The sequence below is a fragment of the Ricinus communis genome, chromosome 5 (assembly GCF_019578655.1).
Source record: "Ricinus communis isolate WT05 ecotype wild-type chromosome 5, ASM1957865v1, whole genome shotgun sequence".
In the NCBI taxonomy this organism is placed as follows: domain Eukaryota; kingdom Viridiplantae; phylum Streptophyta; class Magnoliopsida; order Malpighiales; family Euphorbiaceae; genus Ricinus; species Ricinus communis.
Genome location: NC_063260.1, coordinates 18,074,657 through 18,101,144, shown reverse-complemented (window position 1 = coordinate 18,101,144; position 26,488 = coordinate 18,074,657). Strand labels below are relative to the sequence as shown.

General features: G+C 33.2%; 1 protein-coding gene across 1 annotated transcript; it reads right to left on the bottom strand.

The window, feature by feature from the left end:
• Positions 1-623: 623 nt before the first annotated feature.
• Positions 624-5,291, bottom strand: LOC125370017 (the record flags this gene model as incomplete). The annotated part of the gene is given in 9 exon segments (XM_048373585.1): positions 624-787; positions 857-1,210; positions 1,798-1,843; positions 2,063-2,488; positions 2,544-2,546; positions 2,582-3,207; positions 3,652-3,823; positions 3,825-3,996; positions 4,075-5,291. Coding segments are annotated over 9 exon segments (3,180 nt in total), but the record flags the coding sequence as incomplete, so codon positions are not given.
• Positions 5,292-26,488: the final 21,197 nt, after the last annotated feature.

Sequence of the window (26,488 nt, the reverse complement as noted above, 5' to 3'; positions counted from 1 at the left end):
AATCCACAAATTCGGATCGTTCAAAGATTGAAGTAAGAAGATGGATGCTACTTAACCCCTTTACCAACAAGGATAAAGATACTAAGATAGACTTTGAATTTCCTCTTATGCCACAAACAAGAAAGTTTGATAAATAACAAGAAAACAAAGATTTAGATTTTGACACCACAAGCTAGAATAAAGCTTGATAAGTCGCAAAGTTCAAGCAAGAAATTAAAGACAAAATTCCTCACAATAAAACTCAAACAAAATTTCATATATCAAATTCAATCATGCTCTAAAAGAAAGAAAAGGACTTGTTTATATAGAGTACAAGTCCATGCACACACTACTAAAATAGACTCACACACATAGGATTACTTTTACTCTTAAATGGCCTTAGTAACCACTATCCACACTAATAGCCATTACTTGGTATTAATTACCCCATTAACTTGTATATGGTGGCTCTTAATAACCACTACCCACATTGATAGCCATTACTTGGTATTAATTACCACATTAACTTGTATGGTGGCTACATGTAACCCTAATTGTTATTAACATGAAAACAAGTTAAATATTATTCCTTGGGCCTCCATGGATGCCTTATTGGGTTGAAGTTCTTGGACTTTCCAAATGTCCCTAATTAAACCCAATATGGCTTGTTGAAACTTCTTGGATTTGGACCTTGTTGTTGGGCCTTCTTGTACTATTAATGGATCTTGGATCTCTTTAAGCTTTGAACTTGGATTCACATCATTCCCCCTTTCTTCAAAAGGATTTGTCCACAAATCAGCTCCATCATCTTCATCACCTACATCAAACAAAGACAAGTCACTAACATTGAAAGTAGCACTAACATTGCCATACTCACTTGGAAGTTCTAGCTTGTAGGCATTGTTGTTGATGCGTTGAAGCACTCTAAAAGGACCATCTCCTCTTGGCATAAGGTTTGATTTCCTTTGGTTAGGAAATCTTTCCTTCCTCAAGTGCACCCACACCCAATCTCCAGGCTCAAAAATGACTTGCTTCCTCCCTTTGTTGTGTTGCTTTTCATATTGGAGTGTCTTCTTCTCAATGTTTGCACGCACCTTCTCATGCAAAGTCTTGATGAATTCAGCTTTTTGTTTCCCCTCTAAATTAGCTTTGTCCAACGGTAATGGTAGCAAATCTAATGGAGTCAATGGATTGAATCCATACACAACTTCAAAGGGTGAGCAATTTGTTGAACCATGCACACTCCTATTGTAAGCAAATTCCACATGTGGCAAACATTCTTCCCAATTCTTCAGATTTCTTTGGATGATAGCCCTCAAAAGTGTTGCAAGTATCCTATTGACCACCTCTGTTTGTCCATCTGTTTGCGGATGACAAGTTGTAGAATACAAAAGCTTTGTCCCCATCTTTCCCCAAAGAGTCTTCCAAAAGTGACTTAGGAATTTGACATCCCTATCACTCACAATGGTCATTGGCACTCCATGTAGCCTTACAATCTTCTTGAAGAATAGAATGGCAATATGGGTTGCATCATCCGTCTTGTGACATGGAATGAAATGTGCCATTTTGCTAAACCTATCCACAACAACAAAAATCGAATCTCTCCCTCCCTTGGACCTAGGTAATCCTAAAACAAAGTCCATAGAAATTTCTACCCAAGGTTCATTTGGTATGGGAAGAGGTGTATACAAACCATGAGGCATTGCTTTGGATTTGGCTTGTTTGCAAGTAATGCATTTCTCACAAATTCTCTCAACATCCCTTTTCATGTGTGGCCAAAAGAAATGGTCACCCAAATTTCCAAAGTTTTCTTAATCCCAAAATGTCCCATTAAACCTCCACTATGTGCCTCTCTCACAAGTAACTCTCTCAAAGAACTTTGTGGCACACACAATTTGTTTTCCCAAAAAAGAAAACCATCAAACTTATAGAACTTATCAAAACCCCCTTTCTCACATACCCCATAAACATTAGCAAAATCAGGATCATTAAAATACAGATCTTTTATGTATTCAAATCCTAATAATTTTGCATCAAGTTTAGAGATCAAGGCATACCTTCTTGACAATGCATCGGCCACCACATTTTCTTTCCCTTGCTTGTACTTAATGATGTATGGAAAGGATTCAATGAATTCCACCCATTTTGCATGTCTCTTGTTGAGCTTTCCTTGTCCTTTGAGATACTTCAAGGACTCATGGTCAGTGTGAATTATGAATTCTTTGTAGCCAAGGTAATGCTGCCATGTCTTTAGAACCCTCACTAATGCATAGAACTCTTTGTCATATGTAGGGTAGTTTAGACTTGCTCCACTTAGCTTTTCACTAAAGAATGCTATGGGCTTGCCTTCTTGCATCAAAACTCCTCCAATACCTATGCCACTTGCATCACACTCAATCTCAAAAGGTTTAGTAAAATTTGGCAAAGATAACAAGGGTGCAGAACTTAATTTGTCTTTTAGCAAGTTAAAAGCCTCATCTTGTTCAATTCCCCACTTAAAATCAACATTCTTTTTTACGCATTCAGTTAAAGGTGCAGCTATGGTAGAAAAATTCTTAATGAACCTTCTATAAAAGCTAGCTAAACCATGAAAGCTTCTTACATCACTTACACTTGTGGGTGTTGGCCATTCTCTAATTACTTTTACCTTTTCTTGATCAACATGAATACCCTTGTCATTGACAATATATCCAAGAAAAGTAATTTCATTAGTGCAAAAACAACATTTCTTTAGATTAGCATACAACTTCTCTTCTCTAAGCACATAAAAAACACAAGTCAAATGTTGTACATGCTCATCTAAATTTTTGCTATAAACCAAGATATCATCAAAATAGACAACAACAAATTTGCCTATGAATGCTCTTAAAACATGATTCATCAATCTCATGAAAGTGCTTGGTGCATTAGTTAAACCAAAAGGCATTACTAACCACTCGTATAAACCATGTTTAGTTTTAAAACCTGTTTTCCATTCATCACCTTCTCTCATTCTAATTTGATGATAACCAGATTTCAAATCAATTTTTGAAAACAAATATGAACCATGCAATTCATCCAACATGTCATCTAGCCTAGGAATGGGATGTCTATACTTCACCGTGATTTTGTTGATGGCACGACAATCAACACACATCCTCCAAGTTCCATCTTTCTTAGGCACTAACAAGACGGCACGACATGGACTCATGCTTTCACGAACATAACCCTTCTCCATAAGCTCACTCACTTACTTTTCGATTTCCTTGGTCTCCTCCGGATTACATCTATATGCTGGTCTATTTGGAATGCTTGCTCCGGGTATGAAATCAATTTGGTGCTCAATGCCTCTTTTAGGTGGCAAACAATTTGGAATTTCTTCCGGAAATAAATCTTCATAAGCCTGCAAAATATCAACAACAACACTAGGCAAACAATTGGTTATCTCGTTAGAAATATGCAAAATCTCCTTGTATATAAGTACAAGCATGTGTTGCCTCAAAAGCATAGCTTCCTTCACATCACTCATTTTTGCACAAACACTCATTTTTCTTTCATTTGAACCTTCCTTGTTTTCTCTCACCTTGTGTTTCCCATTTTGGTCAAGAGAATTGGAATTTTTAGGTTCACTCATCTCACCTTTTTCTTTACTCTCAAAGGTTTCCCTTCCCAAAGAGTTTCCCAATGAAGAACCCATTTCTTCATATTGTTGCTTGATGCGCATTTGGTCTTCAAAAATCTGTTTTGGAGTTAATGGTCCAAGGTTAAACCTTTTTCCATCCATAGTCAAAGTATACATATTTTTGAATCCATCATGACTAGCCCTTCTATCATATTGCCAAGGTCTCCCCAACAACATATGTCCGTACCAACATTGGCAACACATCACACAACACCTCATCCTTATATCTACCAATTTGAAACGAAACTAAAACTTGCTTATTTACCTTTATAACTCCACTTTCATTAAGCCATTGCAACTTGTATGGTCTTGGGTGCTTGGTAGTAGGCAACTTCAATTTCTCCACTAGCAAAGTGCTTGCTACATTGGTACAACTTCCACTATCCACAATCATGTTGTACAACTTGTTAGAAATCAAACAATGAGTATGAAACAAATTTTCCCTTTGCTCCCTATGGACATCATGTTTATTTTGCAAACTCAATGTTCTTTGAACAACAAGATTATCTCCCTTAGCACATTCAACATCACTACAATCTTCTAAAGAAGGCATATCATCATCACTATCCCCCTCACTCTCCGACTCAATATCACCATTCCTTAGAATCATAGCTTTCTTATTTGGACATTCCCTAGCAATGTGCCCATGACCCAAACACTTAAAACATTTGATTCCCCTAGTTTGGGGTGGTTGATTCTCACCCTTTCCCTTATTACCCAAGTCAATTTTAGGTTTAGTTTCTTCCACTTTTGACTTAGTAAAAGGTTTATCATCCTTTTTCCTCCAAGAATTTTTCCAAGAAGAAGAAGAACCCATATTTGGTTTAGAATCATACCTCTTTCTTTTCAATTGCCTTTCCACTTTCATGGCCAAATTCACCATATCTTCAATCTCCACATAATGTTGCAAATCAACAACATCAGCAATGTCTTTGTTTAGCCCTCTCAAGAACCTTGCCATGGTAGCTTCACGATCTTCTATCACATTTGCTCTAATCATAGCCTTCTCCATTTCTCTGTGATACTCCTCCACACTCATGGATCCTTGAATTAGAGTTTGTAATCTTTGATGAAGCTCTCTATAGTAGTGGCTTGGAACAAACCTCTTTCTGATGATTTGCTTCATTTCTCTCCAAGACTCCGTGGGTCTTTCTCCATATCTACGTCTTTCCTTGCAAAATTGATCCCACCAAACAATTGCATAATCACTAAACTCAACAGCGGCAAGTTTTACCTTTTTCTCCTCCGAATAATTATGACATTCGAAGATGAGTTCCACTTTCCTCTCCCATTCAAGGTACACATCTGGATCATTTCTTCCTTGGAATGAAGGAATCTTCATTTTGATGCTTCCAAGGTTGCGATCAACATCATCATTTGGATGTCCTCTCCGAGCTTGTCTCCTAGGATTGATTCGTTGTCCCAACAAGGTGACTTGATCATCATCCAAATCATCCTCTCCTTCATAGTCCTCTTGGTCAATTGGTGGACGTCTCCTTTGTCTAGGCTCTCCATGTAATTGGTTAAGGATGCCATCATGCCTTTCCAATTTTTCATTGACTCCCGCCATCATACTAAACATTCTTTCGAATTGTTGTTGCATAGCTTGAATCACATGGTCATTTGTAGAAGAACTTGTGTCTTTTGACATGATTGTAAAACCTAAAATTTTAATAAAAGAAAATAGAAAGAAACGATCTCACAACACTCCCTCACGTGTTTTCACTCAAAATTGATGTATACCACTTGTGTTTACACTCAATTTTGGCTTTTTTTTTTCTAATGATCTCACACTCTTGCCTTTTACCTCTCAAATTTGCCTTTTGATTTCTTAGATGAACTAAGTTTCTCAATCAAACAAAATTTCAAGAATGTAGTAATCAATGATAAAAAAAGAAGGTAGGCTAACAAGAAAAATAATAAGGTAGGCTTAAAGAAATGAACAATTTGTAACAAATAGGCTAATAGAAATGAATAACAAAGATAGATCATCAAGAACACAAAGAGACAGAATTATAAAGATAGATCTCAATGGAATATGAAAAGTCAATTTTTTTTTATGTAATTTGAGATCTAGCACAAGAATATCAAAGATATTTTTTTTTATGGACGAATTTCTTTTTTTTTTTTTTGATATATGCAAACAAAATCTTGAGATAAAAAGAATAAAGATTAAAAAAAATAATAACAAGAACAATAGATGGCAAAAGGTGCAAAATATAAGATGAACACAAGATATTGAGAATTAAAAGATAGTTTTGGATACGCAAACCTCAATCTTGAGCCAATGCTCTGATACCACTTATGATGGGAATTGTAGGTTTTATCAATTAACTCCCTAATAGCAAAAATACTATGATAAGTTGAATTAGAAAAAAACTAGAAATTACTAATTTAATCCACAAATTCGGATCGTTCAAAGATTGAAGTAAGAAGATGGATGCTACTTAACCCCTTTACCAACAAGGATAAAGATACTAAGATAGACTTTGAATTTCCTCTTATGCCACAAACAAGAAAGTTTGATAAATAACAAGAAAACAAAGATTTAGATTTTGACACCACAAGCTAGAATAAAGCTTGATAAGTCGCAAAGTTCAAGCAAGAAATTAAAGATAAAATTCCTCACAATAAAACTCAAACAAAATTTCATATATCAAATTCAATCATGCTCTAAAAGAAAGAAAAGGACTTGTTTATATAGAGTACAAGTCCATGCACACACTACTAAAATAGACTCGCACACATATGATTACTTTTACTCTTAAATGGCCTTAGTAACCACTATCCATACTAATAGCCATTACTTGGTATTAATTACCCCATTAACTTGTATATGGTGGCTCTTAATAACCACTACCCACATTGATAGCCATTACTTGGTATTAATTACCACATTAACTTGTATGGTGGCTACATGTAATCCTAATTGTTATTAACATGAAAACAAGTTAAATATTATTCCTTGGGCCTCCATGGATGCCTTATTGGGTTGAAGTTCTTGGACTTTCCAAATGTCCCTAATTAAACCCAATATGGCTTGTTGAAGCTTCTTGGATTTGGACCTTGTGATTGGGCCTTCTTGTACTATTAATGGATCTTGGATCTCTTTAAGCTTTGAACTTGGATTCACATCAAATCCCAAATCTCATTACCCTATAAATCCAAATAGATTTCTATATGGAACTTTCAAAAAGCATAGTTGGATCTATAAAGAATAGTTTACGGTGTTGAATTCCTTTATTGGTTGCCATTTAATCTTTACCCTCATAATTAAGCTTGAGAATGAGTATTTAAGCTCTAATTCCACTTGTTGTTCCTTGGAACTAAGAACGATGGGTTGAATTAGTGACTTCAAATTATGAAATTAAATTGAAGTAGACAAGCATAAGGATCACAAATGCAATAAAATGAAAATAAGATGAGAGGAAGGGTTGGAGAGATTGATACAAGGAATTTATAGTGGTTCAAGAACAATCCTCCTTATATATAATCCTTAAGATCAAACTTGATTTAAAAACCTTGGGTTTTAGCAAGCTCACTCAATAACTTTTTATTTTTACAAGCTAACAATAAACATCTTTCCTTAGTGATTCAATCTCACATTAAGTCCCTTTAATCGTTGAGTTTTAATAAAAACTCAACAACTAACTCCATGTGTTTTGATCATAGGCTAACACAATAACCCTTTAGCTTATGTTTTGTTCTTAGGCTTACACAACAATCTTTTACAAGTATAGTTGAATGAAAGAACTCAACTTAAGACACTATACAAAGAAAGAATTTGGTGTAGAAGTTGAGTAATAAATTTGTAAGAGTTTGGGCACTAAAGAATTCACACGCTTATATTCTAATTTTTATGAAGGGTATTTATATTCATACCAAATCATAAAGAAACATTACAAATAGCCTATAGCTCATTAATTGCAAGTCTAGATAATTTGGCAAAATATACCTTACTGTTTAAAAGCAGCCCTCGCGCTTGAAAAGCGCCCACCCACTTCCTGAATATAGTCATTGGGGCTCCAACGACTTTAGACATGTGGAATTGCTTTATCAGTCGTTGGTGTTACGGCCTCTGACTCAATATTAATGCAAATTCCATCCTCACGCTTTAAAAAGGCCCTCACACTTGGCTTGATCGCACTCGGAAATGTGCTCATGCTTAAGATCGCATAACCTTCTGCTAGATTTTGCATTTTTCTTGAGTTACATGCATCCTCGTGCTTCTCAAAGAGAAGACTCTTTCATTGCTAGGTGTCTTGACATGATTGCGGGTCTTGTAGAGAGTCTTTACACATAGATGGTCAGCTTGACCAATTGAAAAGTGCTCTCATGCTTTATAGATTTTCATGAACCAATCTTGAACTTATAGAATCAATAACAATTGCTGTGACTAAGGGCCTATTTTTTTCGGCTGATTAATGTAGTTGTGTGGGCAGTGATTAATGACCACGACACTTGCAACTTAAATAGAAACACGCTAACCAGTCATAGAGACTAACACATAGAAGAGAGTCACTATCTTGGTAATCACCAAGAATACTTTGTGGTATAATTGGATTCCTTAAGGAAGTATCGCCACACCTAGAGATGGATCTGAAATCAACTTCCTTAACTGTGTATTTCTACTTTTAATTTTATTAATTAATCCTATAAATGCAATATATTATTTTTACACATAAACAATATAACATGGCAATAGGTCCACCTAATTCTAACTTAATTTTATTGCTTAAGCCTAATTTTACCAATCTTTACTCTATTTAGACTAATTTTTACATGCAAAAAAAAAAAACAAGAAAATAATAAAAATTACATTCCTCTGTAATTAATGACTAAAAATAAACAAGAACGGGCTAAAACAAGCAAAAATTAGCAAAAAACGGGTGAAATGGGCGAAAACAGTCTAGACGGGGAGGCGAGCAGTCGATTGGATATGGGACTAGTCATTGCTGAGATTGGTCGATTCTGGTGATTTTTGCTCAATTGCAGGTGATTTTGAGCTCTAGATACCCCAGAAATTGTCAATGCACAGAAAATAAGGCAAAATCAATTAGTAAACAATTAGAATCGAAGCAGATAAGGCAAGAAACAATAGAACAAGAAGGTTACGTCCAAACATGTAAAAGTCTTAGATAAACTTACTATGGTTTTTGCCAAATAAGAATATATGTGAGATTTAATCATCATGCCAAATTAATTATTATTCATGAAAATAATAAAGGAATAAAGGAATTAACATATCCTAAATATACTGAGAATTTGAAATGAACAGATTAACAAAAATAGAAAAATCCATTAGATGGCAGATGCAAATAAAGAAACTTTCCTAAAAAAAATCTAATAGAACATCAGTTTCGTTTAAGCAAGTAATTAAAATATTAACAGACTTTATCATGCCAAAACACAATTGAAAGCCCTAATCATGTAGATCTTAACTTAAATCTTCATAATCATGGCAAAATCGAGCAGATCTAACCTAATCATATAGAGTTTCAAAATAAACTCTAATCATGTGAATAAACTAGCATATTTGAATCATGTGAATGACAAAATTTTACCAAACTTATATAGAATTTTTTATAAATTTAGAACAAATTTTATATTTTCAAAATATTTTATGCTTTTATATAATTTGGCATTTAGTATGAAGTTTAGGGACTAAATTGAACTTTTTATATTGTGTAAGTCTTTTAATTGGATTGAATTTACCATTTTTACTTAGTTAAGTAAATTAGTCAGAAAATTAAAATATGAGCTAACTATGTATTGGTTCCCAGATCAGATGCAAATTGGCACTTTAACCATTTATCTTTAAATATATTTCATTTTATTGTATTATTTTTAATAATAAAATTTAATAAAATAATTTATAATAATTAAAAATATTATAGTTAATTTTGTTTAGCTCAATCGTGTTTGTTGTTAGAAATATTTATAAAAGTTATTTTAAAATTAGAAACTTAAATTTAAATTCCATTAATAAAAATTTCTAAATTAAATATCATAATTATAAATATTATAGTTATTTAATTATTAAGTATAATTTTAAAATAATAATTATTTATAATGAATTATGGAAAATTAACTATAGAGTATCAACTTAAAGTAAGATTATTAATAATTCTAATAAACATAATATTGTCCAAACTACATATATAAAAATAAACTCAAATCAGTTATCAACTGATTAAGAAAAATAAAAATAAAACTGATATAATCAACCACTGAGTAGGATTAAAATAATTATTAACTACTAATTCTTAAATATTGATCAAACAGTTAACATATTTGTTTAGTAAAAAATAATTATTAACTGCATAAAATTTATGGACCAAATATTCTCTAAATCTGCTATCAACTAGAGATCCGTACACATTCTTCTCCATTAATAGAAGTCAATATATTTACCAAAATAACATTAAATTTTGCTTTCATGCAATGCTGATTGCAAAATTGAAATCCTTAAATTGAATCGAGTATAAGGACTTCTGTCAAAGAAAACTAATTATAAGGACGTTATATCAAGTTAGGACACATCAAAAGATTTAACGGTGTTATATGATACTATCAGTTTCTGCTAATTGAAAAAAATACATATATCCTTTTTGATGCACAAAAATATATATATTTACGTGTCGCAAAAAATCTAAGAAAAAAAAATAATTATTGTAAATTGAACTATTTTTTCAACTCTTCTTTTTTTAAGAGAATGATCGCATTCTATGAACCTTCTTTAATTCTATGTAACTGATTGAAAATAATAATATGAAAAAGAAATGTTTTAGTTAGAATGTGTATTTGTATTCTTTTACAATCAATAAAGATTTTTATTAATAAAACGAGAAAATCATCCTACAAAGGAAAGCAAGAAATGAAGCAGAAAAAATAAACAGCAGCTCCTGCATGACAACAATGTACCAGCTCCTACATGTCTATTTCTAGTTGAGTTTCTTTCTAATTTATATATTTTAGAATTTGTCTTTTTGTCTACATAATGCTAACAATATGATATAATCTAAAAGGATTGAAAGCTATAAAAAGCACAAACCTCAATGGCAAAGATCACTGCCGCCTGAATGGGACAAGATCCTAAAAGTTCATTGTTTAACATATGAACATTGTCAAGTTTTTGTTTGGTTGTTTGCTTGCGAAGTCCTCGAGAGTACAATTCACAAGCATAATATTAACTGCAAGGACAATGTTGGGATAGAAAAATTCATTCCTAGCTAGTGAACATCATAAAACAAAGTTTTAAAGAATAGGTGCCCAATCCAATGACTCATGTGATTGTATTATATGAAAGATAGATTCTTGTTATGATAATATTAAAGTTTTTGGATTATAGTGGATGTCTATAAATAGATTTTTTTATGTAAATATAATTTAATTTCTGTAATTTTTTATATCTATAAATATGTGTTACATCAATGGAATGATGCAGAAAAATTATTCTCTATTCTCTATTTATTTACTTTGTTCTTAATTTTTATTTTATAATATTCTTTATTTTTCTTTTTATTCTTTATTTAATAACATGTTATCAGCATATGATTGCATTGAATAATTCAAAATAAAATTCATATTTTTTTATATACCATAATTTTTTTTTCATAACATAATTTTTATACTATATATTTTGAAAAGATTTTAAATCTTGCCTTAGATATATATTATTTATTATGCTTTTATGATACTGTATTTAAATTTTTTATTTCTATTGATATCTTGCACGCTTAAATCTTGGTTTATTATTTTTATATACATATTCTAAATTTTTCTTCTCTCATATCAACATCTTTAGTTTTATTTTTTAAAAATATTTATTACTTTTGATTTGAATGTGCAGTGCCATTTTTTTTATTTACTGCCTTGAATTTAGCTAGGATCTTGTTAATTCTTTTGTCCAATTACCAATAAAATCTTTTATATTTGCACTTTAATTTTGTATGCATCTTCATAGATTTTTTTTCTTTCTTTTCTATTCATTATCAATAAAGTTTTATTTTTAATGAAATTTCTTTTTATAACATAATCATGCATTGTATGACTTTATAAATTGTATGATATATTATTTATTAGTTAATGTTAATTAATTTCTAGTTCATGAAGAACTAGTGTTATATAGTTCCTGAAGAACTCTATTATAAATTTTAGTTTCTAAAGAACTAGTATTAATTTTAGTTCTTGAATAACTAAATTAAATAAATAACTAATGTATAAATTCTTGAAAAATCTTGACCTTAAGTTCTTGAAGAACTAAGTATCTTAAAATCCAGTATCTCAATTTATTAAAGTATTAATATTTTTATATTTCTGAAGAACCAAATATATTAGTCTCTAAGAGATTTATACTAATTCACATGATCATCATAAATCAATCATCCTTCCAAAGACTCGTTATGAATGGATGCATTTACAATTGCAAGACTTTAAAACTACAAGTGAATATAACTCTGCAGTTTTTAGAATTAGTTCTAAATTAAAATTATGTGGAGAAAATATTACTAACTATGATATGTTAAAAAAACATTTACTATTTTTCATGTCTCGACTATGCTCTTGCAGCAGCAATATTAAGAAAAAGGTTTTAAGAAATATTCTGAATTAATTTTCATGTCTTCTTGTTACTAAGCAAAATAAAATTTAGAAAAGCAAAGCAAAGCTAAATTCGATATGGCATGAAAGGGCATTGGTCTTGTACCTGTCGTATATCAGAATACCTTGCTGATCTATATCAAGAGTCCTTGAAGTAGAAAAGCAAAAATATAGAGGCAAATTTGACAGAAAATGATGATGATTTTGGTGATGATTTTAGCACTCTCACAAATTTAGATGTGTCAGATTTCTTTGAAGATCCTGAAGAAAAAATTGATCATTTGATCAGCGATGGCAATGTGAATACCTAAAATTATGTGTTTCCTTTAGCTCCTTAGTTTGACTTTTTTAATAATTATTTTTTTATTCAAATACTAGCTTATAGTGTTAGTAACTTATTTATTTTTAAGTGCTTTTAGAATTGATTTTATTGAATTATTATTTTGTTACTTATAAATATATTTTTTTGTGAAGATATTATTAATCCTACTCAATCATTAGTAGGATTAAGAAAAAATGATGCAAATTTATATTTTGCAGACAGTGCTACCACGCACAACATATTAAAAGATAAAAAATATTTTTTCCATTTAACAATGGGAGAAACTTATGTCAATACAATATCTAGTAGTAAAAGAATAATTGAAGGCTCCGGAATAGCAAATATATTACTACTTGGAGATACATAATTTTTTACTAAAAAACACATTATTTTCCCTAAAATCTCGTAGAAACTTTTTAAGCTTTAAAGATATTCGCTGAAACGGATATCATATTGAAACTATAAATGGGAGAAATATAGAATATCTCTATATTACAACCTTCACAATGGAAAAAAAATGTGTATTGGAGAAATTACTTCCTTTCTCTTCTAGCTTACATATATATATACTATTGAAACAAATATGGTAGTAAACTATAAGTTTACTAATCCAAATATTTTTCTTATTTGGCATGATTGATCAGGTCATCCTGGATCAGCAATGATGCGAAAAATCATTAAAAGTTCTTATGGCCATCCATTGAAGAACTAGAAGATTCTTCAATCTAATGAATTCTCATGTTCAGCTTGCTCTCAAGGAAAGCTGATTATTAGGCATTCTCCGAGCAAAATTCAAAATGAATTACCTAGATTTCTAGAACGTATACAAGGTGATATGGGTAGATAAATTTATCCTCCATGTTGACCATTTAAATATTTTATGGTGTTAATATATGCATCAACAAGATGGTCACATGTATGTTTATTATTAACTCAGAATCTGGCATTTCTCAGATTACTTATTCAAATAATTCGATTAAGAGCACAGTTTCCATAATATGCTATTAAGACAATTCGTCTTGATAATGCCGGTGAATTTACATCTAAGGCCTTTAATGATTATTGCATGCTAATTGGAATAATTGTTGAACATCCAATAGCTCATGTTCATACTCAAAATGGTTTAGCAAAATCTTTTATTAAACGTCTTCAATTAATAGCTAGAGCTGTCACAACCCCATCTGTGGGTCCATGACTGGCACTAAGGAACGGGTAGGCGTAAGGCCACTAAATCCTGTAGTAAGCTTGACACTTACTGATTTAAATAAATCTCATCTCATTTAATATTATTGATGCCACAATTTATCGTAACCATTAAATTTTACATAATTAATTCGGTCTGCTAGAAGAATTAGGCGAGACCTAAAACTACAAAGAATTACAACAGATAAGTCTAGTAGTTCTACTGCGGAGAATCTAAGATTTTTACAAGTTAACATACCAAATAAATTACATCACCCGATGATGAAGGAGTCGGGTTACTAGATAAGAGTCGTGGGAAGACTAACAGTCACGGATCTGAAAAACAGTGAAATTGAGACTGTTAGTCTCTAGAGTGAGTTAAAATCATATATTCAAGAAACACAGTTGCAAACACTTCAATAACACATTTATTTAATTTGAAATAAAAACTAAGTCATGCAAAAATAAACGTGTTATGTCATGCTTAAATTAAATAAAATAATTTCTTACATACTACGGGACGGAGTATTTCAGTAGAACCTTAATCTCAACACTAACATCTCGTTAATCTCAACACTGACATCTCGACTAATCTCAACTCTAATATCTCGACTCTCTCATTCCAACAGAACTGGAGCCCAAAGAGCGAAGCTCGACCAGGGACCTTACCTCAAGTCTGGTCACTTAGGTTTTCAAATAAGCCGGTGCCCAGAGAACAATGCTCGACCAAGGACATTTACTCCGGGAACCACACTCTACTAAGCCTAGAGAGCGATGCTCGACCATGGCAAGTCCTAAACTTTCCTTTTAAATTTACCATTTTACCCCTTTTTCATCACTCACGGATTTATACCGGTGCACTCATCAAAATATTATGTTCTACTGTCGTCCCGTCCCGAGTCAACACAAAATCGATGAATTCAGTGATGACGAACATGATATATATGAATGGAACTCAAAAGCATGATATATATATATATATATATATATATGAATAATAATTAAATGAATAATTTAGACTTGCAATCAATTAATCACAATAACTATTTAAAATTTGTGCATGACACGTGCATAATAGATATATGACTTTAACTCACAGCTTTGGCAACCTCCTAGCTCTCCTCCGGTGCCTCGGTTGGAGCGAGCCGAACAGACATATTATATAATCACAAATTTTTTTTTATCAATAACGCTGAAACAAAAGACAATTAACCCTAGGTCTAGATTCCTATGACTGACTGTCCAAGAATCTCGACTCAGGTAAATTCTACCGAAAATTTGGCAAAACCTCCCCTACTATACAGACATTTACCCCCTGTAAAACGGGTCCAGGACCTACCAGAAAACACTTCAAATATTCGACAATTTATTCAACGGGAGTCAGGTCCCCAAGACTTCACTATTTTTCCCGACTCCTCCATACAGCATAATTCACGACTATGGCAGGCAGTCCGACAAACAATTATTTTAATACACAAATATTTTCTAATACACAACACAATTCAATAAACATATAATTTACCAAAGAATTCTAAAATTAACGGGCCAGAGAAAATTACCAAGACGCTCGATCGCTCGACCGACTCGCCTCTAGGCGCCGGAGTCCGATCGATGATCAGAAAAAAAAACGGACTCGAAATGACGCGCTGATGACGATCCCCGCTTCTGATTTTCCGATCTGACCCCCGATCATCCGGAGAGATTTGCGAACGATCTCGGTCGTCGATCTGTAAACGGACTCCGATCGCCACAAAACTGGTGCCATTGCGAAGCTTGAGCTGAGGAGAGTCCGAATACGTCCTCCGATCAACCAAAGCTCGCCGGAAAAACTAGAAAACACCGGCTGCCACCACTTCACCAAAACTCCCTCCTAAGGCCACCAAAGCCGACGCCGACGCCGCCGCCATCGAAAGGAAGCCCCCAACTCACCCGTCAAAACAAGACCGACCTCGCCGCCAAAGGACGTTGGAAGCCGAACGGCGCCCACAACGTCCCCTTTTTTTCGCCGCTAACGTCCTTGCCGGCCAACAAAGACCCCTACGGCGGACTCTTTCTCCGGCTGCCATGTACTGCAGCGAACCTCCTTCTTCTTCTCTCTCTCCCCGATTCTTTCTTCTTTCTTTTCTTCTATATCGACAATTGGTCCTTCAAATTTTCTTTCTTACCTTTTGGTCCCTCGACTTTTTTAATTAAAACAATTTCGCCCTGCAAAATTTCCAATAACCCCTAAACTTTTCTTTAGCCTTTCAATTAGGCCCCTAACTATTTAATTTGGGCTAAACTAGAATTATTGAAAATATACAATTACATATATACCCTTGCTTTCAAATGTAAAATTACCAAAAAGCCCTTGCCGATATATTTAATTATAAAAATACCAAACATACAAATTTCTATTAAAACCCGATAATAATAAAATTACACTTTTAATCCTCATCCCAAAATAAATTTCCAATTTAGTCCTAACACAATTAATTTAATTAATCAATTTGCTAACTATTTTCCAACTTAAAATTTAATACCACTAGTTAATTAAAATACCAATTTCCCCAAAAATTCTTTCATAAAAAACAAATTTTTCTATAGTTTTTCAATATAATTTTATTTATATAAATATGCATTTGGAAAAAAATTTGAATAACCAAAAATATAATTTATTTCTCAAGTAATTTACTTAATTAACTCCTTAAAAAATCAAACTAATTGGGTATAGAAATAACTCCTTTATTTGTCTAATATTAAATTTTAAAATTGTATTTAAATCATTCCAATTAAATCGAATAAAAAAATAGAGCTAAAATTAATTTAAATAAAAACTAGTTTATTAATTATCATTAATATTAACATTATTAAATGAAAATTCTAGGTATTACATTCTCCCCCTTTAAGAAAAATTCGTCCTCGAATTTTAAAAGAAAAAGGGGCTTCACACTAAGATTGAAACTAATCAGGAACCTCTCATCTCTAACTCGGCTTCTTGGAAACTTTCCTCAGGAGAAATAAATTCAACCACAGGACCCATCAACAAAACCCTTAAGCAAAACGGGCGAACCTGAGAATCCGCGATCCTGACTTACTGCTCCTCGGAAATCAAATCTTCACTTACTTCCATACACTGAGGGTCCAATACGAGCAAAGGATCGACAGACCTACGAATACTGGATTAACCTCAGAGAACATTATTTGGCGGTAAGTCCAACTTGCATGCCACCTCACCAACCTGCCGATAATTCCAAGGGTTCCACAGAAGAAGAGCTAAGTTGCACTCCTTACCAAACTGCACCACTCTTGCACAAGAGACGCCTAAGGATTACATACTTTCTAATACCAATCTCCATGTCCTACCAATCGGGTTCGCACAACCTCTCTACTTCCTAAAAGCTGTCTTCAGTTGCTCGCGAGAAAAGAATCTCCTCTAAAAGATCTGGACTAACTCTAGTCCTGCCAAAATCCACTCGCTAACTTCCTTCCTAATGACGTGTCCCTTGCACGTATAGAATATCCTTGACATCCACATCATATCATCCACGCCGTATCATCCATCTGGTTTCAATCGATACAAACCATGCCATCCTGACACAAAATTTCTCTTCGACTGAAATCCAGAAGTCTCCTCTATAATCCAACATAGGGCCTACTGCGCCACCGATTCATTCTCACAGCAACTCAGCTTGTCATCCAGAGAATCCCAAGCTAACACAATTTACTTTGAAAGATTTACTTATTTATTCGCTTTATAGTCATCATGATATGAATCAAGCCTGCTATGAGATTACATTGCAAAGGCATGAACCAAAAGGTCCAAAATAGAAATGCAAATCATGCATGAAAACAAGAGTCCAACCTTATAATGAAGCATCCAATCCATTTTAAAGAATAAAATCCATTCGACTATGATTAGGCCTTTGGGCATAATTCATATTTATATGGTTCTTATCTTTTGGGTTTTAGCTTAAATAATTGTTTTAGTTTATTTTTATTTAATGAAGGATTATTTTATTAGGTGTGAGTTATATGTGTGTTGTGTGGAGTTACAAATGAGTGCACATGTTTAGTTGTCATTTGGGAGTTACAAAATGAGGGCCATCAATGTAAAAAACAGCCATTTTTAATGAGTTTTAAGGGGAATTAAAGGGAAAACGTGGGAAAGCTCAAAAAAATATCTATTTAGGTTTCTTTGTCTTGTTTTGGCTATAAATATCAAAGCCAAATTCATTTTTAAAGAATAAAATTTTGAATGATAATCTTTGTTTGCTCTTTGTGAGTGTTTTTGCTTAAGTTCTTGTATGAACTTTGAACTTATCAAACTATTTTTAGTTTGTGGCATTCTCTAACCAAAATCTTGTGTTTGATTCTTACTTATCAAATCATACTTGGTTTGTGGCGTTTGGAGTTGAATTCAAGTGCTAGTTTCATTGTTGGAACTAGTTTTTCCTAACTTCACTTGAGGAGATTGCCGAGATGCTTAATCGCTCGGTCGACTCGCCTCTAGCCGCCGGAGTCCGATCGATGATCCAACACACCAACGGACTCGATACGACGCACTGATGACGATCCCCGCTTCCGATTTTTCGATCCGACCCCTAATCATTCGAAGAGATTTGCGGACGTTCTCGACCGTCGATTTGCAAACGGAGTTTGATCGGCACGAAATCGGTGCCCTTACGAAGCTTGAGCTGAGAAGAGTCCGGATACGTCCTTTGATCAGCCAAAGCTCGCCGGAAAAACTAGAAAACACTGGCTGCCACCACTTCGCCGGAACTCCCTTCTCCAGCCACCAAAGCCGATGTTGCCGCCACCAAAAGGAAGCCCTCAACTCACCGGTGAAAACAAGACCGACCTCGCCACCAAAGGACGTCGGAAACAGCCGGAACGGCGTCGACAGCCACAACACCCCCTCTTTTTTTTTCGCTGATGCTAACATCGCTACCGCCGCTGCTAGACTCGCCAGTGCTAGCAGCACCTTCGATCGATCGGCTTTGCCGCGCACCCCGACGGACTCTTTCTCTGGCTGGCATGGACAGCAGCGAACCTCCTCCTTCTTCCCCCCCCCCCCCTCCGTCTTCTTCTCTCTCTCCCCGATTCTTTCTTCTTTCTTTTCTTCTATATCGACAATTGGTCCTTTAAATTTTCTTTCTTACCTTTTGGTCCCTCAACTTTTTTAATTATAACAATTTCGCTCTGTAAAATTTTCAATTAACCTCTAAACTTTTCTTTAGCCTTTCAATTAGGCCCCTAACCATTTAATTTGGGCCAAACTATAATTATTGAAAATATACAGTTATATATATACCCTTGCTTTCAAATGCAAAATTACCAAAAAGCCCTTGCCGACATATTTAATTACAAAAATACCAAACATACAAATTTCCATTAAACCCCATAATAATAAAATTACACTTTTAATCCTCATCCCAAAATAAATTTCCAATTTAGTCCTAAAACACAATTAATTTAATTAATCAATCTGCTAACTATTTTTCAACTTAAAATTTAATACCACTAGTTAATTAAGATACCAATTTCACCAAAAATTCTTTCATAAAAATATCCTTTACAAATTTTTCTATAATTTTCCAATATAATTTTATTTATATAAATATGCATTTGGAAAAAAATTTGAATAACCAAAAATATAATTTATTTCTCAAGTAATTTACATAATTAACTCCTTAAAAAAATCAAACTAATTGGGTATAGAAATAACTCATTTATTTGTCTAATATTAAATTTTAAAATTTCATTTAAATCATTCCAATTAAACCGAATAAAATAAAATAAAAATAGAGCTAAAATTAATTTAAATAAAAACTAGTTTATTAATTATTATTAATATTAACATTATTAAATGAAAATTTCGGGTATTTCAAGAGCACTACTTATGAAAATAAATCTCACAATAATTATTTGGGGACATGTAATTTTACATGCAGCAACTATTATTCGCATAAGGCCAACTAGTTATCATAAATCTTCACCATTACACTTGGTTTCTGGCTAGGATCCAAATATTTCTCATTTGAGAATTTTTGGATGTGCTATTTATGTTATAATTGATCCGCTGCATCGCATAAAAAGGGACGTCAGAGGAGATTGGGAATATATATTGGATATAAATCTCCATCTTAATTAAATATCTTAAGCCATTAAAGGGGGATGTCTTTACTGCGAGATTTAATGATTATCACTTTAATGAGGCTTTGTTTCCTAAGTTGGAGGGAGAAAACAAGCAATTAGAGAAATAAATTATTTGAAATGAGCGATCATTAAATCATCTTGATCCTTATTCAAAACAATGTGAACTAGAAGTTCAAAGGATCATTCATTTGCAAAGTATAGCAAACCAATTGCCAAATATATTTTGTGATCCAAAAAGAATTACTAAATCTCATATACTAGCTGAAAATGCTCCAGGTAGAATTGATGTCCTAGTAGGAAAACAAGTTAATATTATAGCAAATGAGTCCATGACACGCCAGAAGTGTGGTAAGCCACCTGGTTCTAAGGACAAAAATCCAAAAAAGAAAAGGAAACAAAATAAACCAATGACAGTCCCAAAATTGATGTACCGTAAGAGTCTATAACAAAATATATAGAAGAACAAATAATCCTATCAGAGGTTCAAGTGACTGAAGATGATGAAAACAATAAGATATCAATCAACTATGACACTTCAGGTAAGAGATGGAACCAAAGTGAAACTGTTGTCAATAATATATTTGCATATACAGTAGCAATTAATATTGCAAAGAAAAGTGAGGACATTGAAGCTAAGTCCATCACTGAATTTCGACAAAGAAATGATTGGCCTAAATGGAGAGATACAATCCATGCAGAATTAAATTCATTAGAAAAATGCCAAGTCTTTGGGCCCATTCTTTTAACACCTGATGATATTAAGCCAGTAGGCTATAAATGGGTTTTTGTGCATAAACACAATGAGAAAAATGAGATTGTGAGATACAAAGCACAACTTGTAGCACAAGAATTCTCATAAAGACCTAGCATTGATTATGAAAGAATTTATTCCCCAGCAGTGGATGCAATTATATTTAAATTTTTAATTAGCCTGGCAGGTTTGGAACAACTTCATATGCATCTTATAAATGTCGTTACATCTTATTTATATGGATCACTTGATAATAACATTTATATGAAAGTTCTTGAAGGACTAAAAATGCTTGAAGCATGTAACTTAAAACCACGAGAAATGTATTCAATTAAGCTACAAAAATCCTTGTATGGATTGAAACAATCTGGACAAATGTGGCATAATCGCCTAAGTGAATATCTTTTAAAGAAAGGATATACTAACAATTCAATTTGTCTATGTGTTTTCATTAAGAAAACAAATTGAGTTGTTAAAAAATGAATTTAAAATAAAAGATTTGGAACGAACAAAATTTTATCTCGGCCTGCAGATCGAACACTTATTTACAAAAAAATTTATTCATCAGTCAACTTTTATTGAAAAGATATTGAAACGTTTTAATATGGATAAATCTCATTTAATGAGTTCTCCTATGATTGTTAGACATTTGGATGTGAAAAATGACTATTTTCATCCTCGGAAAGACGGTAAAGAAATACTTGGTCCAGAAGTACCATATCTTAGTGCTATTAGAGCATTAATATATTTTGCTAATTGTACAATACCTGATATAGTATTTTCTGTGAATTTGCTAGCAAGATATAGTTCCTCACCAACTCGAAAACATTGGAATTGTGTGAAATAAGTTTTTCGTTATTTACGTGGTATATCAGATATGGGTTTATTTTATTCACAAGACTCCAAGTCATAATTAATTGGATATGCAGATGCTGGATATTTGTTTGATCCGCATAAAGCTCGATCATAAATGGGTTACTTATTTGCATATGGTGGCACTGCTATATTATGACATTCTACTAAGCATACTCTAACTGCCATATTATTTAATCATGCTAAAATATTAGCAATACACAAAGCTAGTAGAGAATGCATATAGTTGAGATCTATGATCCAACATATCAAAGAAACATGTAATCTCCCATTTGATAAAGAAATCCCAATAGTGCTATATAAAGATAATGTTGCTTTTATTGCCCAACTTAAAGGAGGATATAATAAAGGAGACAGAACCAAGTACATTTCGCCAAAGTTTTTTTTCACTCACGAGCTTTAAAGCAAGGTGTTTTAGATGTTCATCAAATTCGATATATTGAATGTCACGACCCCATCCGTGAGCCCGTGACCGGTAATAGGGAATGGGTAGGCGTAAGGCCACCGAGTCCCGTAATAAGCCTGATACTCACTTACTCAATCAAATCTCATCTCAAATTAATATTAACATTAAATCTTACACAATTGAATCGGTCTGCCAGAAGAATTAGGCGAGACCTGAAACTACAGAAAATTACCACTGATACCTCTACTATAACTACTACGGAGAATCTAAGATTTTTACAATTTGACATACCAACCCAAACACCACCCGATGATGAAGAAGTCGGGTTACTAAGTAAGAGTCGCGGGAAGACTAACACGAATCAAAATAAGAATGGAGACCGCTACCCCAAGAGTGAGCTAAAATCATATATCTAAAACAGTTTCAAACATCTCAATATCACATTCATTTAATTTTAAAATAATTAATAAATCATGCAAACCATACGTGTCATATTAAAACATATGTGTCATGCCATGCTTAAACAAAAATTATTCCACACGCAACAGGACGGAGTACTTCAGTAGAACCCTGATCCCAACTCAACATCTCGATCAATTTCAAAACTTACGTCTCGACTAAGCTCAACTCTAATATCTCAACTCTCTCATTTCAACAGGACTAGCGCCCAGAGAGCAAAGCTCGATCATGTACCTTACCTCCAGTCTGGTCACTTATATTTCAACTCTCTCATTCCAATAGGACTGGCGCCCAAAGAGCAAGCTCAATCAGGGACCTTACCTCCAGTCTGGTCACTTATATCTCAACTCTCTCATTCCAACAGGAATGGCGCCCAGAGAGCAAAGCTCGATCAGAGACCTTACCTCTAGCCTGGTCACTTATATCTCAACTCTCTCATTCCAACAGGACTGGCGCCCAGAGAGCAAGCTTGATCAAGGACCTTACCTCTAGCCTGGTCACTTATATCTCAACTCTCTCATTCCAATAGGACTGGCGCCCAGAGAGCAAGCTCGATCAGGGACCTTACCTCCAGCCTGGTCACTTATATCTCAACTTTCTCATTCCAACAGGATTGGCGCCCAGAGAGCAAGCTAGATCAGGGACCTTACCTCCAGCCTGAACACTTGATTTCCAACTAAGCCGGCGCCTAGAGAGCAAGCTCGATCAGGGACCTTAACTCCGACAATCAACTGAACTCAGCCCAGAGAGCAATGCTCGATCAGGGCAAACAAATCCATAATAACCTTATTACCTGTCTTTGATCATTACTGGTGTGCAAGCGGTCCTGATGCGACGACCCATCAGGTGGCATGTTCTACTAAAGCCTCATCCCGAGTCATCATGCAATATTAAAATTGGTGATAAAGGAAGAACATATTTAAATAGTAATTAAAAAGCATCATGCATATAATAGTAATTAAATGAATAATTGGAATTGCAAATGAACAATCACAGTAGCAAAATCAAATTTTATGCATGACACGTGCATAAGCGATATATGACTTTAACTCACTAGTTTGGCGACCTCCTAACTCTGCTCCGGTGCCTTGGTTGGAGCAAGCCAAACAGATAGATTATCTAATCACGAAAAACAATTTATTAACACACTGAAATAATCGATCATTAATCCTAGGTCTAGACTCCTAGGACTGACTGTCTAAGAATCCTGATTCGGGAGAATTCTACCGAAAATCCGGCAGAACCTCCCTTACAACGCGGACATTTACCCCCCGTAAAAATGGGTCCAGGACCTGCTAGAAAAACACTAGAAATATCCAACAATTTAACACAATGGGAGTCGGGTCCTCAAGACTTCACTAATTTCCCGACTCCACCACACATCACAAAAATCACAACTATGGCAGGCAGTCCGACAAACTATTATTTTTGACTCACAAATATCATCTAATACTCAACACAAATCAATAAGCATAAATTGAATCAAAGAATTCTTAAATCAGCGGGCCAGAGAAAATTACCAAAACGCTCGATCGCTCGGTCGACTGGCCTCTAGCCGCCGGAGTCCGATCGACGATCCGAACTTACCATCGGACTCGAAACGACGCGCTGAAGATGATCTATGCTTCCGATTTTCCAATCTGACACCCAATCATCCGGAGAGATTTACAGACGATCTCGACCATCGATTTGCAAACGAAGCCCGATCGCCACGAAACCGGTGCCATTGCAAAACTTAAGCTGAGGAGAGTCGGGATATGCCCTCCGATCGTCCATAGCTCGCCGGAAATGCCCAAAAACCTCGGCTGCCTCCATTTTCTCTCACTACCGCGAACCTCCGTTTCCGGCCACCATTGTCGACGCTGCCGCCGCAAGAGACGCACGCATGGCAGCAAGAAAGTCTCGGCCGGCTTCCTCTCCTTAGCACACTGCCAACGACGCCAAGCGACCCCCTCGGCGACGCCTTTCTCTCTCTCTCTCTCCCTTCTTCCCTGATTTTCTTTCTCTCCCCCAACACTCTCTTCTTTCCTTTCTTTCAATATCGACATTAGACCCCCAAACTTTTCCTTATTACCATTTGGTCCCTTAACCTTCTTAATTACTTACAATTCCATCCAGCAGAACTCCAATTTAAACCCTAAACTTTCTTTTAGCCTTTCAATTAAGCCCCTAACTAATTAATTTGGGTCAAATCAGAATTATTGAAAATACATAATTACATAAATACCCCTGGCTGACATAAATATTTACCAAAATACCAAACTCACAAATTTCCATTAAAATCCCATAAAAATAAAATTATCCTTTTAATCCTTATTCCAAAATAAATTTCCAATTTAGTCCTAACACACAATTAAATTAAATAACCAATTTGCTAGAAATTTTTCAACTTAAAATTAAATACCACTAGCTAATTAAAATACCAATTTCTCCAAAATTCTTTTATAAAAACATCCTTTACAATTTTTGCCATAATTTTTTAATATATAATTTTATTTATATATATGCTATATATATATATTTGAGAAAAATTTGAATAACCAAAATATAATTATTTCTCAATAATTTACTTAATTAATTTCTTAAAATTACTCTCCCTTCTCTCTTTATTTAATTTATCCTTGATCTTTATTTACAATACTCTTTGTTCTTCTTCTTGTGTGATTGTATTATAAGAAAGATAAATTATGATTTTTTAGCTCTTTAGATTTTTCTTGAGGAATTTACACTAGATAGACTACTTTTTAAAATAATAATAATAATATATTTGTATATTTGTATCTTTCTTTTTATATTTCTTATTTATAGTTTTATGATTTCTCTTAAAGCTAGAAAAATTGTAGAATAACTTATCATTGAATCTTTTTATAGAAACACATATAATACATAATTTTTTTTCATCTTTTTTCATGGATCAAGAAAATATATAAAACGTGAAAAATCATTCCATCTACTATCGCCTCTAGCCATTTTCATAAGTACATCTTCACTTTCAAACTGTATTTTAGTCTATTATTTTTATATTTTTTATCAAATTTATTCAAGTTGATTTAGGTGTGTGTCTTTGATGATGTGACATATGTAAGTGTATTACTTTTTACCAATATAAAATTCAACTATGATTAAAATTATCCCACTTACTCTAACTTTTGGCCCATTTTTCACATATATCTTCATCAAGTTAAAATATATCGTTTTAGTGATCAAATATATATTAAAAAAGGTAAAAATCATATTGTTTTTATCTTTTCTTCTTTATTAAAATCTTCTAGATCGAGCGACATATTTATATAGAAATTTTATTTTAAAGAGAGAAAGCAAATGGAGGTTTATATTTATAGAGAGAGAAAAACTATATAGTAAACTACAAGTTCAATCAAATATTAATCTACACAAGATCAATAACAAATAAGAACCTAAAATTAATCTATATCAAAAAAATCAAAAACAAGAAAAGTATGTTTCTACCTTTTTTTGGAGGGTATATTTACGAAATTGACTAAAGGTCGGGGTAAATAGGATAGTTTGGATCACGGCTAGATTCCACGTTGGCAAAAAATAAGACATGTTTGTGTGTCACTTCACTAAAGACACTCTTAAATAATCTTGGATAAATTTTATAAGAAATGCAAAAATAATAAACCGAATTATTGAAAATATATAATTACATAAATACTCCTTGCTGACATAAATATTTACAAAAATACCAAACTCACAAATTTCCATTAAAATCCCATAAAAATAAAATTATCCTTTTAATCCTTATTCCAAAATAAATTTCCAATTTAGTCCTAACATACAATTAAATTAAATAACCAATTTGCTAGATATTTTCCAACTTAAAATTAAATACCACTAGCTAATTAAAATACCAATTTCTCCAAAATTCTTTTATAAAAACATCCTTTACAATTTCTACCATAATTTTCTAATATATAATTTTATTTATATATATGCTATATATATATATTTGGGAAAAATTTGAATAACCAAAATATAATTATTTCTCAATATTTTACTTAATTAATTTCTTAAAAATTCAAACTAATAGGATATAGAAAGAATGATTCCTTTATTAGTCTAATATTAAAATTCAAAATTTGCATTTAAATCGTT